At 33.4% G+C, this 17,359-nt stretch overlaps 1 protein-coding gene across 1 annotated transcript in view; it reads right to left on the reverse strand.

Moving 5' to 3' along the window:
- The window catches only part of LOC309614729 (uncharacterized protein C8orf34 homolog), a 393,717-nt gene that overhangs the window by 322,637 nt on the left and 53,721 nt on the right, over positions 1 to 17,359 (reverse strand). Inside the window, 2 exon segments of the mRNA XM_082363485.1 lie at positions 1,898 to 2,026; positions 15,260 to 15,391. Coding sequence (XP_082219611.1) covers positions 1,898 to 2,026; positions 15,260 to 15,391 — 261 coding nt within the window.

The following is a 17,359-nucleotide window of genomic DNA, read 5'->3' on the forward strand; positions in this document are numbered from 1 at the left end:
CCCTGACCCTGTCCCAAGAGTAATGTCCCAAACCTGCATCTCTTCTACTCTCCTGATCAACCGCTACCCCAGCCATTTTATTTCTCCAGACTTCCCTGCCTGAGTCAAATGAGCCCCTGTCATAGCTCCCACTCGCTTCTGCTCAGACGACTCAGTTGCGAGCCCCCATCTAAGGCTAGGTTTTCCTGGGACAGACCACAGCGTGAACCTTGACGCGTCTGCTACAGATCTGGGCAAGTGCATCAGACTCCTTTATTTAAAAGTTTTAGTTAGTAGTCAAATGCTTTCTTACAAATTAACAATGATATAACAAGTGTTTAAAAGGTAGATGTCATGTTTTAAAGGACAAAAATTGACTAATACTATAAGTGAAGATGTGTAATAATTGGGCATTTTCTTCAATCTTTTTTTAAACTCACGTTTATAGATAAATTGAGAGTCTATAAAAAGCCACAGACTCTGACCAAAGGGGTAAGACATACATACATATACACACATAAAGCCTTTGACATATTGGTAGGTAAGGTTCTTTTCATGAACGTATTAATTAGCTGAAAACTCACTTTATCATTATTTGCTCCAATAGTAAATCTAGACAAAAGCAGGATTTTCTTGAATCCCAACCAAAGAGTTTCTACTAATGGCAAAATTACGAGACCCTATCATAAGTCAAGTTAACTTCTAAGACAGGTTCACTGCACAAAAGTCTAATAAAAAAGGCTCTAGTGAATTATAAATTAAGAAGTATGAAAAAACTAAATCTCTCTCTCTCTATAAAATTGTAATACAATAAAATATAGTATATAAATATATAATTACAGTATAATACAATATATAAACACACACACACACACACACATATATATATAAACTTTTCCCAAAATATACCAAGGGAAATTTCTAACTTTAAAAAATATCATGAAACTAGTAACATTATGCTATTTTAAAAAACATACTGATCCTCAAATATAATCTACTAGAATTTGCTAGTGTTCTATTTTCCATTTAAGAATCTTTAATATTCCATAATACCAGAAGAACATTTTAGTGAGGCTATAGCATTAGTATTCATCTAAAGGTGCCTAATTTTTAAAATTGAGAACTACTTTAGAACCAGAGAAAGATAGAAATACCTTGAACTCACTACTAAAACCATAAAGTACATATGTATTTCTACATACATAGAATGCATTTATCAAATCAAAATATTTGTCTACTCTCACAACAATAACATTTAAAAGTTTTTACTTGAAACATATCATTTCAAACCTTCTCACCTATCAGAAGAGGGACACAGAATCATGTCTTCCTGATCTGGAGATGAGAGAACCAAGGCTCGTACAGGTTTAATGATTTACGTAATGTTATTCACCTCATAGGTGGCAGAGCAAAACTTCTGACCCAGGCCCTAGGATTACAGATCATTGCTTTTACAAAAAGGTATGTTGCTAGGTTCTGAGAGGATTCTAAGAAGAATCTGGTCCAGTCAATATCCTTAAGAAGTTTAGAGACATCAGAAGGTCATGGAAGAAACAGGTACATGCATTAACTGGGATGACACAGAACAACAGGGTTCAAAAGAGAAGAATGAGTAAGGTACCATTAGGTGTACAGCTCACCTGGGTAACGAACAAAGACCTTGTAGAGAGACTGGAATCAAACAGCCATTGTGGGGAGGGGGTCTATAGCCCCTCCTACTCTATATAAACTAGTCTTCCCACGAATCCCTGGAACATGCAAGATCAGTCCTCATTTCCCATCTCACGCTCTTAGAACTCCTCAACCTCTCATGGAATTATAATGAGGATGTTGGAAATATGTTACTGGTAATACTAACGAATGTTTCTACTTTAATATTGGTTAGGAATTCCAATTATAATGAAGTAAATGAACTTACTTCGAGAGAGATTCTCAAGGGCTTTTCCCAGTTTCTTGCTCTCTTGAAGGATGTGGTTCAATTCATCAAAATCACGGCTTTCTGGTTTAGTCCTCCAATTCCACTTAGGATGATCTACTGACCTTGGCACTATGTTTAAAAAAAATGATTACTTCATAAGCATGCTACATAATGATAAAAACTTACTATTCATCATTATGTGAAAGACTGTATCAAGATCAGTGTACAGAATAAAAATGTTTGGAAATGGTTTTCTTGTGAGCAAACAGAGGGGAAGTTATGAAGCTGGGTTTTAAGAAATGTTTTAACTGAACAAGTAAGGAAGTGTGACAGTGTTTATAGAACAAAGAAAATTCAGGTGCTGATTTAAAACTAATAATTTGTATAAATCAGGGAAAAACACAAGCAAAGTATATTTTCTATTATGTTTTAGCAGCTTAAAAAATAATTGCTACCTTCTTCATGAGCAATTAGTTAAATGTTTTTAAGACATTATTGCTGTCTTCTGATAAAACAAAGAAGACTGAATACTTATATTTACCTTCATTTTCCCTCAAATTCCCACTAAAATTACATTATGGTATTTTTCTTTTATCAAAGAATTGGTTGAATAAAGAGGGAAGACATCATTAGGCAAGAAATAGCTACACATTTTTTTTTTGGAAGATGCAAAATGAACTGAGTGGTAACTGGATTTAGCAAGGTAGAGAATACTGAAACCTAGTCCCTGAAGAGAGAGATGCCCCAAAAAAGTGGACATTTCATACCATTTAAACATGAAAGCATCAATCAAGGAGGACCAATGCCAAAATAATAAGGATGTAAAAACATAATTGCCTTTCAGATTGGAAGGATCCATAAAATGTCCACAGCATAATGTAAGGCATATTATCACAAAATTTTACAACAGTGGTAATAAAGAGAACATCTTTAAAAGCTTTCAGGGACAAAAATAGCAAATCAAATTGTCATCTGACTTCTCAATAGCAATGCTTGGCCCCAGAAGACACAGGAGAAATTCCTTCAAAATTCCAACTGAAGATCACTTCTAACTTAGAATTTTATATCCAATGAAAGAATCAATCAAGATACTTGTAAGGACCCAGAAATGTATCTGGCAAGCACTCTTTTTCAGAAAGCTCCTAATGGAGGTGCTCCACCAAAATAAATAAGTGAACCCAAAACTGGAAAGACTTGAGATTCAGGAAACAGATAATCCTCCATAAGAAAAAGGAAAAGGTAAGCCTTGGGATGACAGTAAAGGATGGTCTCAGCAGACAGCTGAGAAAAAGTCTGGAAACTAAAGAGTAAAGACTGGAGCAAGAGGACAAAGGGCTACAGGAGAGAAGTCTCTAAAACCTCTTAAATGAAATAAAGTATAAAATATAAACTAAGACAGAAGAACACGATGTATTTAAGCATATTGAGAGTGTTTAATATATACTTTAAGGCAGGGTTTGGTGAAGCATTAGTGATGGGTACAGAGAAAGCAAAGCAAACAGAAAAACAAGCCAATTATTAATTCTAGAAACAAATTAACAGTTGGCTACTTTATGGCTCTACTGTGAAAAAGGTTAATTAACATAATCATGAAAAAGTCAATGCAAAGTATACATTAACCAACATCTGAAATACCTGCCTGCCTGTACTATGAGAATGTGATGGGCCCTGGGTATAAAGCACAATGTCTTAGAAGGAGGTCAAGAGATAATGCCTCAAATTTAAAAACTGAAAGAGAACTATACAAGTATCTTGTATATTTAGATATGTAGATCTGTGTACCAAAAGAAACATCTAAGAGTTAAAAGTGGTTCCACATTAAAAGCAGAACAGGAGAAAAAGAAGGACACCATTGCCTTGTGGTACTAATTTACTTTTTAAACCATATATATTTTTGTTTTGATAAAAATAAAATAATTTTTAAAAGTTTATATGGTAAGGCTATAAGAAAGACAGTCTCAACCTACTGAAAATTTTTTTCTGCTACCTTTTTAAAAGTAATTCAGAAATATTTATTATAATAAAACATATACTGATCCTCTGACTCAGCAATCTTATTCTGTCTGGTAAATTATCATAAGTAAATGAAAACACTCATACTTATGTATATATGTACAAGGTTGTTTATTTTATCGGAAAGTGCACGATATTTGTTTATTTCACCAAAAAGTTTGTGGTGGCAAAACTCTGGAAATAATGTAACTGTACTTCAACAGGGGAGTAAATAAATTATGGCATATTCACACTATGGTACAGGTATGCACTTATGGAAAAGTATAACACAGATCTGAATTTATTTGCATGGAGATATGTCCATAATACATTTTAAAATAATAGAAACAAGTTGCTTAAGAATGTGTACTGTACAGTTTAAAGCCAGTTTTATAAAGCAATTCAACTCACACATTTTATATTAGTTTATACAAAGAAAAGGATGTAAAAGGATGCAAACTATTTCAAAGGAAGTGAAAAGATACAAACTATTTCCAAGGGAGTAGACTTTAAGCTGGCTAAAGGGAGAGAGACTATCTTTCTACATGTCTCTATTTTTTTCATTGTCAAAATAAGTAAATATTACTTCTATAATTTAAATAAATCTAAACTAAAAACATGCAGCTGCTTCCTCCATATTTCTTTGTTTAAGGGATTCTGGGAAGGAGATGTCAGCTAACATCAACACACCAGTGTTCAAGTGTGGACAGTGGAAGCAGTGATTGTGATCAATGGTTTTCGAAAACACTTCCAGGCATATTGCTATTACGCCACAGGTCATTCCCCAGGAGTTCCCGGGGGGACAAGCCCAGGCACAGGGAAGAGAAACTCAGAAGAGGAGACAGAGAAAACTGTATTTGAACCAGATCCTTCAAAACATTTACTGGCACTTCTGTTAACCTTTTTTGAATAATTTCTCTAATCTGCATCATTACATTATCTAATTTTCCCAGAAATTACCATATCCTATTAAGATCTCATCAATTAAAAAAAATAAGAACATAGGTTTTTAAAAAAAAATCAGTCCCAATCAACCTCCCCAGATAATCATGTGACATGCCCCGCTGCCCACCCCAGCAGCCTTTGCAGAACTCCACCTGAATGTATCCACGTGGGCAAGCCCAGGTGAGACCAGCAGAACTGCCCAGCCCATTCACTGAACCATGAGAAATTATAAATTGTTGTTTTAAGCTACTGAGTTTAGGGGAGGTCATATGCAGCACTACAGAGAAATGAAATGACACCCAAGCTCTTTTCCTCAGCAACTTTTGAGAGAAACTAAGACAAATTTATTTTTATATTTTTGTAGCTTGTGACAATTTGCTACACATGTGATACCCAATTTATCATAGGATCCAAATCTAGGACAAGGAAGGCCATAGTATAATCATGGTCTAATCAACTACACTGGATAATTTCAAAAGATGTTTCGGTAAATAATGGAAGGTGATTTGGGAAGTCATCAGCCCAGTACACAGTCTCCAGATGAGAATCTCTAAAGGTTCCTGATGGATTAAAAACCTTGAGGGACTTCCCTGGTGGTCCAGGGGGTAAGACTCTACGCTCCCTGTGCAGGGGGCCCGGGTTCGATCCCTGGTCGAGGAACTAGATGCCACATGCATGCCGCAACTAAGTTTGCACGCCGCAGCGAAGATCCCGCATGCCACAACTAAGACCAAGTGCAGCCAAAATAAATATAAATAAATAAATATTAAACAAAACAAAAAACCTTGCTTAGGTCATACTTAGTATTAAAACTCAGGGCTACAGTTTAAATACATTTTCTAAAAAATATCCTCAGGAGGCACGGAGAACAGCAGAACAATATAAACAACATAATATGACCCATATGAGGTGAAAGAATCTGAGATTAGGGACAACCTATAACATCACTGAGACAAAACTCACCCCCAAAGCAGGAGCCCACCCACAGCACCGTGTAGATGGGCATGCTCCGTTCATTCATAAAGAGGTCATTACTTCACAAAACAGCCGACTGTATATTGAACAGGGCCTATTTTGAACAATTCTTTATTATATTAATCAAATTCTGACTCACTGATACCTCCACCAATAATTTCCATCTGTGGGTTAAATAATAAATTTACCATTTCCTCCAAATGACTTTTGAGATACTATCTATCTATTTCTTTGAAACCAAAATAATTTCAATTATTCACATCTTTCAACTCTGTTTTCTAAAATTTAATAAATGCTAATATTCTTTCCTGAAAGTTTCTCCCATACTTTCATTGAAATATGCCAGGAGGTTTCCCAGTACTATAGATATACCTAAAATTGATAACAGTGAATTTATTACTTCATGTCTCCTGCCTTCTGCATTTCCATATTATGATTTTTCAGACATTGTTTTGCCATCTTCATTCTCTTGTATCTATGTTAACTAGTGTTTTCTATACATATGCATGGTCTTTTCATTTCTTTCCTAAAATTTTAGCAAATATACAGCTATTCCTCTTTGTATATGCTGTGCTAAATGCAACATTAAAAAATAAATGAGAAATCCTCCCCCGAATACAAAAGCATAAATAAAATTACTGAGGACTGGTTTTAGTTTTTGGTTTTAACTGAAGCTAACGTACTTACCTCAATTTTCTCATCTGGATCACAAATTTGAAATAGTTATAAAAGAATCAGTGCACACTATCATGCACAAGGGATTGACAGACAAATGCTCTGCTGGTTCTTCCTGCCAAGACCCTACTCATCATCCTCAACCACTCCACCAGAACCACCACTCCACCAGGTAAACAGTAGAAATGCTTGAACCACAAAGGAAAAAACTTCATCGAACCCTATTTGTCATTATTTTTCCTCTATGACAAATCAAAATTGAAAATTAAAAACATAATATTATCTTGCAGATCTTTGTACCTATACCAGCTTGCACTGTGTAAGGTGCTTTTTTGTTAACTGAAAATGCACAGCTTCTAAACTGTTATCTCATGAGACTAGGACACATTTTAGCCCTAATTAATCCTTAAATTCTCATTTATTCACTTATTCACTCATTTGTATATAGCACAAAGCACTGTCCTAGGTTCTGGGAGTAAACCAGTGGGAATAAATGTAACAAAATTCCCTGCCCTCATGGGGATGACATTCTACAGGAGCTCACAATCTATTGGATAGGCTAACAGGTTATTTTGTTCTTCACTGGCCTAATTAATATATAGTATCTATTTTTAAGTAAGCTTTAGCAATAGAGATGTTTTTAATGAATGTTAATGATATTTACCGCATATGAAAGTTAATGACTTAATATTATTGTCTTTTTTCCTTTTGAGAACAATCACTTAGAAAACTTTTTATATATATTACATAAATGTTTCTGCCAGACAATACTTCAGTTAAGAAAATATCCTTTTATTCTAAAAGGCCTTTTATTTAGTTTTGTTTTAAAGTAAGAAATTGATGTAAAATTTTATCAAATACCATTCAAGTATTATTTGAGATGTCATATGACTTTTCTTATTTTATCAATTTGTATAATGTACCAACATACACCTAATGGTAGTCCCAAAAAGGAGAAGAAAGAATATTTGAAGAAATAATGATTGAAAGATATTCCATGAAAACAGAAACCAAAGAGAGCAGGGGTGGCTATACTAGTAACAGACAAAACAGACTTTAAGACAAAACTTGTTACAAAACAAAGAATATCATATATTGATAAAAGGGTCAATCAGTCAACAAGATTTAACAATTATTTAACATATACACACCTAACAACACAGACCCCAAATACATGAATCAAACACTGACGTAACTGAGGGTATAGAGTTCTACAATAATAGTTGGAGACTCTAATACTTCACTGTCAATAATGGATAGAACAACTAAACAGATCAATAAGAAAACAGAGTACTTGAACAACACTATAAACCAATTAGATCTAATAGACATATAGAGAAAAATACACAGAATAACAGCCATACATATTCTTCTTCCAAGTGCACATGGCACAATCTCTAGTATAGACCATATGTCAGGCCACAAAATAAGTCTCAATATGTTTTAAAATATTTAAATCATAACAGTATCTTCTCTGGCCACAATGGAATGAATTGGAAAGAAAAAGAAAAAGAAAAACCAGAAAATTCACAAACATGAGAAAATTAAACAACACACTCTTAAACAACCAATGGGTGAAAGAAGAAATCCTAAAGGAAATTAGAAAATATCTTGAGACAAATGAAAATGAAAACACAACATACCAAAATTTATAGGACACAGCAAAAGTGGTACTCAGATGGGAATTTATAATTGTAAAGCCCACATTAAAAAGCAAGAAACATCTTATACCAATAACTGATCTTTATACCTTAAAGAGGTAGAAAAAGAAGAGCAAACTAAACTCAACCTAGCAGAAGGAAGTAAATCATAAATATTAGAATAGAGATAAGTGAAATAGAAGATACAAATGTAATAGAGAAAATCAACAAAACCAAAAGTTGATTCTTAAGAAAGATTTTAAAAATTAACAAACCTTTAGCTAGATTAACTAAGAAAAAAGGGAAAAGACTCAAATTACTAAAATCAGAAATGTAATCAAGTCTGTAATCTACAAACTTTACAAAAATGTTTCTAAAAGGGATTTTAAGAAAATATTATGAATGCCAATAAACTGGACAACCTAGATGAAATGGAAAAATTCCTAGAAACAAACAAACTACCAAAAGCTACTCAAGAATAAACAAAAGATTTATAATAAGTAAAGACACGGAATCAATGATCAACATCCTCACAACAAAGTCAAGCACAGGACAAGGTGGCTTCATTGGCAAATTCTACCAAACATTTAAAGAAGAACTGACACCAATTCTTCTCAAACACTTCCAAAAAAACAGAAAACGAGGGAATACATCTAAACTCATTCTATAAAGCCAGCATTGCCCTGACACAAAAGACAAAGATATGACAAGAAAACTACATACCAATATCTCTTCTGAATACAGATGAAAAAATCCTCAACAAAATAGTAGCAAATCAAATTCAGCAGCATATTAAAAGGATTATGGAAACACGAAAGACATGAATAGCCAAAGCAATCCTGAGGAAGAAAATGGAGCTAGAGGAATCAGGCTCCAGGACTTCAGGCTATACTACAAAGCTACAGTAATCAACACAGTATGGTATTGGCACAGAAACAGAAATATAGATCAATGCAACAGGATAGAAAGCCCAGAAATAAACCCACACACCTATGGTCAATTAATCTACAACAAAGGAGGCAAGAACATACAGTGGAGAAAGACAGTCTCTTTAATAAGTGTGCTGGGAAAACTGGAAAGCTACATGTAAATGAATGAAATTAGAATATTCTCTAAAACACAAATAAACTCAAAATGGATTAAAGACCTAAATGTGAGGCTGGATACTATAAAACTCTTAGAGGAAAACATAGGAAGAACACTCTTTGACATAAATCACAGCAATATCTTTTTGGATCCACCTCCTAGAGTAATGAAAATAAAAACAAAAATAAACAAATGGGACCTAATTCAACTTAAAAGCTTTTGCACAGCAAAGGAAACCATAAAGAAAACAAAAAGACAACCCACAGAATGGGAAAATATATTTGCAAACAGAGCTACCGACAAGGGATTAATCTCCAAAATATACAAACAGCTCATGCAGTTCAACATCAAAAAAACAAACAACCCAATTAAAAAATGGGCAGAAGATCTAAATAAACATTTTACCAAAGAAGACATACAGGTGGCCAAAAAGCCCATGAAAAGATGCTCAACATCGCTAATTATTAGAGAAATGCAAATCAAAACTACAATGAGGTATCACCTCACGCTGGTCAGAATGGCCATCAACAAAAATCTACAAACAGTAAGTGCTGGAGAGGGTGTAGAGAAAAGGGAACCCTCCTACGCTGTTGGTGGGAATGTAAATTGGTACAACCACTACGGAGAACAGTATGGATGTTCCTTAAAAAACTAAAAATAGAGCTACCATATGATCCAGCATTCCCACTCCTGGGCATATATCCACAGAAAACCATAATTCGAAAAGATACATGTACCCCAATGTTCATGGCAGCACTATTTACAATAGCCAAGACATGGAAGCAACCTAAGTGTCCATCGACAGAGAAAAGGATAAAGAAGATGTGGTACATATATACAATGGAATATTACTCAGCCATTAAAAAGAATAAAATAATGCCATTTGCAGCAACATGGATGGACCTAGAGATGATCATACTAAATTGAGTAAGTCAGACAGAGAAAGACAAATATCATACGATATCACTTATATGTGGAATCTAAAAAGATGATACAAATGAACTATTTACAAAACAGAAACAGAGTCACAGACTTGGAAAACAAACTTATGGTTACCAAAGGGGAAAGGTGGGGGGAGGGATAATTAGGAGTTTGGGATTAACATATACACACTACTATATATAAAATAGATAATCAACAAGGACCTACTGTATAGCACAGGGAACTCTACTCAATATTCTGTAATAACCTATATGGGAAAAGAATCTGAAAAAGAATGGACATATGTATATATATAACTGAATCACTTTGCTGGACACCTGAAACTAACACAACACTGCAAATCAACTATACCCTATATAAAATAAAAATCAAATTTAAAAAAGTATTTATAAGCTGTTCCCATGCAATAAAAACTAAAACTAATAAGTGAACTCATAAAAAAAAGGATTAAACATCATGACCAAGTGGGATTTATCCATGAACGCAAAAGTTATTTAACATAAGAAAATAATCGGTGTAATAATTATGTTAATATAATCAATTTTAAAATGCATGATTATTTTGATTGATGGAGAAAAAGGCTTCTGACAAAATTCAACATTCTGTCATAATAAAAGCTCCCAATAAACTAGGAGTAGAAGGGACTGTCTTCAATATAATAGAAGACATTTATGAAAAACTCACAGCTAACACCCCGTAGATCAGTAAAATAATAAAATTTTCCCCTTAAGATGAGGAACAAGAAAGGATGCCTGTTTTCATCACTTCTATTCAATACTATTAAAATTTCTATCCAGACCAAGTAGGCAAGAAAAAGAAATAAACAGCATTCAAATTGGAAAAGGAAAAGGAAAACTATCTCTACTTGCAGACGGCATGAACTTATATGCAGAACAGCCTAAAGAATCCACAAAAACATGGTTGCAGCTAATAACAAGCTCAGCAAAGTTGCAGGATATAAGATCAATACTTGAAAATCAGTTGTATTTCTAAACACTACCAATGAACAATTGGAAAAAGAAAATAAGAAACAATTCCGTTTACAATAGCATACAAAAGAATAAAATACTTAGGTATAAACTTAACCAAGAAGGTGCTAGTCTAGTACACTGAAAAGTACAAAACACTGTTCAAAGAAATTAAAGAAGACAAATAAATGTAAAGGCATCCCATGTTCATGAATTGGAATCCTTAACAATGTTGAGATCACAATAATCCCCAAATGATCTATTAACAGAATGTATTTCCTATTAAAATCTCGATGACCTTTTTTAGCAGAAATGGAAAAGCTGATCCTAAAAATCATATGGAATTGCAAAGGACCCTGGATAGCCTAAATAATGTTGAGAAAGAAAAACAAAGGTCAAGTACTCACATTTTCCAATTTTAAAACTCATTATAAAGCTTCTGTAATAAAAATAGTGTGGTACTTATATAAGGATAGGCATATAGAATAGTGAAATAGAACTGAGAGTCTAGAAATAAATACATTCATTGTCAACTGCTTTTCGACAAGGGTGCCAAGACCATCATTTAATGAGTAAAAAATAGTATTTTCAACAAATGACGCTGTCCAACAAATGGACAACTCAATATCCACATATAAAAGAATGAATTTAGACCCCTACCTTACATCATAAACAGAAACTAGCTCAAAATGAATCAAAGACCTAAATTTAAGAACTAAAACTATGAAACTCTTAGAAGAAAACATAGGGGTAAATCTTTATGGTCTTGGATTAGGCAAGGGTTGACACCAAAAGCACAAGAAAAAAAAAAAGAGACAGAGAGAGAAATAGATAAATTGGGCTTCATCAAAATTAATAACTTGCATATCAAAGAATACTATCAAGAAAGTGAAAAGACAATCTACAGAATGAGAGAAAATATCTGTAAATCATATATCTGATAAGGGTGTAGGATTAGAATATATAAAGAACTCTTGAAACTCAAGGAAAAAAAGGGTAACAACTTACTTTAAAAAATGAACCAAGGACCTGAATAGATATTTCTCCAAAGAAGATATACATATGGCCAAGAAGAACATGAAAGGATGCTCAACATCATTAGTTATCACAGAAATGCAAATCAAAACAACAATGAGATACCACTTCATACCCATTTGGATGGTATAATATTTTTGTTATAAATAGAAAAAAACAAATGTTGGTGAGAATGTGAGGAAACTGAAAACCTCTTACATTGCTGGTGGGAATGTAAAATAGTACAGCCTTCATAAAAAACAACTGGCAGTTCTCCCAAAAGTTTAAACATACAACATGACCCAGCAATTCTACTTCAAGGTATATACTCAAAATAATGGATAATGAGTGTTCAAACAGTTACTTGAGCATGAATGTTTATAGCAGCACGATTCATGATAGCAAAATGTAGAAACAACCAAAATACCCTACAATAGATGGATGGATAAACAAAATGTGGTATATCTATACAATGGAATGTTATTTAGCCAGAAAAAAGGAATGAAGTTCTGATACCTGCTGCAATGGGAATGAACCGTGAAAACATGAATATTATGCTGGGTAAAATAAGCCAAACACAGAAAGCTCACACATTATATGATTCTATTAATATGAAATAACCAAAATAGGTAAATTCACAGAAACAGAAAGCAAGTTCCCAGGGGCTGGTGGGAGGTAGAAATGTTGAGTGACTGTTTGTTACAGAGTTTCCTTTTCTGATGATGAAATGTTTTGGAACTAGAAAGAGGTTACAGTAGCACAGTATTTTGAATGTACTAAATGCCACTGAATTGTACATTTTAAAATGGTTAATTTTTGTTATGCTAATTTAACCTAAAAAAAAGCATTTTAGAGTGATTTGTTATGAAGCCATGGTAACTAGAACATCTCTAAAACTTTTTTGCCTCTCCAAGGTCACAAAGTTATATTTGTATGTTTTATTTTAGAAGTTTCATTGTTTTTGTTTCCATCTTTAAGTCTATGACCCATCTCAGTTTGATTTTCAGTATGAATTAAGGTAGGGATCAACTTGTGTGTATTTTCCATATGAATGTCCAATGTTGAAGGGATTTTTCTTTTCCTACTGTATTGCTTAGATGTTCTTGTGGAAAATCATTTGACCGCATACGTAGGTCTATTTTTAGACTCTTTATTAAATTTAATTGATCTATTTGTCCATCCTTTCACCAAAATCACACTGTCTTGATAACTGTAGTTTTATAAGACTTGAAGTCAGGTAGGGTAAATTCTCCAAACTACTTCATGTTTTTCAAGATTGCTTTAGATAATCATGGTTCTTTCCCTTTCCAAATCAATTTAAAATAATACTGTCAATTTCCATGGGTCAAATACCTGCTAGATTTTGGATAGGGATTGTACTTATTTCAATAGGAGATTGTTATTTATTTCTCTGCTCCTCTTTTCTTGCCTTTGTTTTGGGAGAATAAATCAAAAAATTTGGGGCATCCTATTTTAATAAATTTATTAACTTTTTATTTATGCCTTTTTGTGCTTCTTTTTAGTGGTGCTTTACATATTACAATATACAGCTTTAACTTACCATGGTCTATGTTCAAAAGATATTCTATTACTTCAGGAATAATTTATGTTTCAACAATATATTTCCAATCAATAACTCTGAATCCTATATACTATCTCTACATACATCATCAAACATTCATGATACTCTGTTATTAATTTCCTTTAAAGAGCTAACAGTCCAATGGAACCAGAGGTTGAGAGCAGGTCACCTGAACAGGAAAAGATATCAGACGCCAGCCCACCAGCAACATTTTGTGGCTACACAGCACCCCATAAATAGCAAAGGCTCTGCAAAATGAAAGGCCTTACAGCATCCTACCCTCAAGGTGATGCGATCCAGGACTCAGCCCTTTAAAATAAGCCCCTAGGGTTATGGATTTATCATTGGGAGAAGGGGAGAGAGACAGACAGAAAGACATTTCCAAGGATAGAAAGGGAAATGTGAGACTGAAAACTGATTGATTTCATTTTTCATTTATTCCTTTACATTTTTTTCATTGAATACTTATTAATTGAGCCAGGAACTGTACTGGACATTACTGGGAATATGGTTGTGAACAACACATTTAATTTTAAACTTGTATATTTTTTTAAATGTTGGGACCAAATTTTATAAACCAAACTGGTGAAGCAGGATAATTTAGCTACAATCATAATTTTAAAAGAACATTTGTAGTTTGTAGTACTTCACATAATTCTCACAAGAACTTTGTGGTTTATAAAATACTTTTTATGAGTACCACTATATAAATACAGAAACTCAAGGAGTTAATTTCAGTCATTTTCACAAATGACCCAAATTCAGATTCCAGTTAGCACATAATGATTTTTCAAATTTTTCAAACAAAAGTAAGTATTTTCTACCTTTTCCTTTTCCTGTTTAAATTAAAATCAAACACCTCACTCTGTAACAACCACAAGAAACTGATGTGTAAGAACAGCTTTCAAGCTCTCTTGTCTTCCAAGAATAACTGACTTGCTACAAGATCCTAAGCTACATGACGTGTTTATGCGTATGTGGTGGTAACAGAGCACTGGAAAAACTTAGTGGCTGGAAAGGCAGTGGGAAAGGAGGAGAGACATTGAGAGAGAAGGGGTACTTCTCATCGTGGGAGAGAATAAATATACAAGCTTCAGTAATAAATGGGTAGGGCTTCAGAGAGATCCTGGGTGAAGGATTTTTTTTAAATTTTGTTAAATGTTTTGAACAGAAATCTTCTTTGCTTTCCCTCTAAAATATTTAATTTGCTTTTATGTCCTTTATTAAATGTAGGGTTGGTATTGCTCTGAACGTGATAAAACACTGCAAGTGTTCATGAGAGGCAAGGGACCTGCTCCACGCAGTTTACATTCTTAAAAGAATACTGTACTCAAAAGGATCTAAATCGATTACACATGCTTGAGAATATGAGTGAGTAGCTATATATAAATAAAGCTCAATGCTAATGCTGAAACAAATGTGAAATTCATTAGAATAGCCAGAATATCAGATAAAAAGTTTCGCTTCAATTCTTACCTTTTCTTCATTTTACTAACACACACTTACATACATTAAGTAATATATGAATGACAAACTTCCTTACATGATTTTGATTCTGGTGATGGTGGAGAAATATTAGACACAGCAAGGTCGCTTTTTGACTTTTTAGGCTTCTTTGCATTTAACTGCCAGGGTTTATCATAGTTTCTGAATTCCCTTCTTGTTCCTTTATGTTCTGTTAAAACAAACAAAAAAAAACATATAAAAATAGTAGTGAATTCATGATTGGTCAAAAACTAAATCCATGAAGTAATTAGATATACCTGGCAAAAGCTATGTCACCTCATATCAAAATAATGCAAATGTCCCAAAGTATTACTTGCTTTATTTCTCCTGTAAATTTGAGTTTTGAATTTGATATGAATTAGCTTATATATTAATATGATTAAGATCATGGTAAACTGTGAAATTATTCGAAAGTCTTTTTAAGGCACAGATTACTTAAAATAACACTCTATAAATGGGTGTCATGGAATAAAGCCTTGTATTCTGTTGTAAATAAAAACAGCTAAATGTTTAAGTAAATTTTACTCATTTGATGCTACCTTATCGTATTCACTATGGCACATAAAACCACTGGTGCTCACCTACACTTCCTCCATAGTATCTCTCATTTTTTCCACTGTTCTGTTCAAGAAGGAGTAGTTCAACCACCTTTACTGAAAGCTGTAGTTCCCCTTCAAAGGTGGTCAGTGTCATACCAACTTCCAAATGAAATGATCTTTCCAGGAGTTCATCTCTCTTAACTTCTTTGCATTCCATATTTTTAGACAGACTTATATTGTGGAATTTTTTCTTCTCTTATTCTCAGGGCATTACATTCTCCTCATCCCCATATCACCTATCTTACTGTTCCTTCTCTGTCTTATTCATGCTTTCTTATCTTTCATCTGTATGACATTCCTTAGTTTCCTTCTGCCTTCTTGTTTAAATTTAAACAGCTTCAAATCATCCCAGCTCTATGGATGACTCATAAATCTTTCTGACTACCCACTTATAAATACCAAGTAGACATCATGAAATATTATAGGGATTCCTCAAATTTTCATGTTAAGTTTGTACTTAATGAGCTGTTATCCAATTTTTCTACTTCCAACATCCCATTAAATACCAAAAGAGGCACAAATATTCTAAAACACTAGGAACAGAAATATTGGTCTATATTCTGCCAGAACCCAGGAAGTATTTCCATAGATAGAATTAAGACAAAAGATCAGCATACCAGAAAGAGACTGAAAAATTTCTAGACATCCACAACGCTAGCCCCTACCTCTGATTTATCTCCTTATATTGTTTCACAATCTATCAGAATTTGGCGTTTTACATACAAACTAGAACCGTACTTTCTTCTAGTGCAACATAGCTAAAAGAATAAAAAATCACGGACACAAAACATAGCATCTCATGATACAAAGAAAAACTAAAAGGAGCCAGAAACAATGATATATTGGATTTTGTGGCTTTTTCAATTCTCCACTATTGGAAAGAAAAAAAAATCCACATTAATTTAAATATTCCAGCAATGATATTGTTCTTATTTAGTCAGCTAAAAAGAGATGAGAGACAGAAAGTCACTTGTCAGTCTAGCAGAGACCTACAGGATTTGACTGATACTGGAAATTTTAGTAGCAACCATGATTTCACCTGTCTCCCCCAAATTTTTGAAAACTAACGGTTCAAGCTATATGGTGAGGGAACAAAAAAGAAGAGTCTACCTACACTATTTATTGACAAACCTGAAACTAGACAGAACATTCCTCATTTAAATTCAAATAGACAGAAAATAAATATCATTTTAAGAAGGAAGATTCAGTATAAAAAACAAAAATACATCATTCAAAATATAGAGGAAATTCACAGTTTGGGGAAAAATTTACTATGAAAAAACCTTTAAATTTTATAATGCGGCTATTTTACCTTCTTAATAAAAATAAAAGAAAATAGAGTCTGTGAAGCAGAAAGAAATGAGAAAATAGATAAAACATAAAAATATAACTGCTAAGAGAAATTAAAGAAGATAAGGAAACACTGACAGGAAGCTAAAATGCAATACGTACCAACATTTAAATTTGTGTACAAAGCCAGAAAGAGAAAACCAATACTACAGAAAACTGAATCAGTGACACACAGAACATGCTTGACA

This window comes from Balaenoptera borealis (genome assembly GCF_965194805.1).
Source record: "Balaenoptera borealis genome assembly, chromosome: 17".
Taxonomy (NCBI): domain Eukaryota; kingdom Metazoa; phylum Chordata; class Mammalia; order Artiodactyla; family Balaenopteridae; genus Balaenoptera; species Balaenoptera borealis.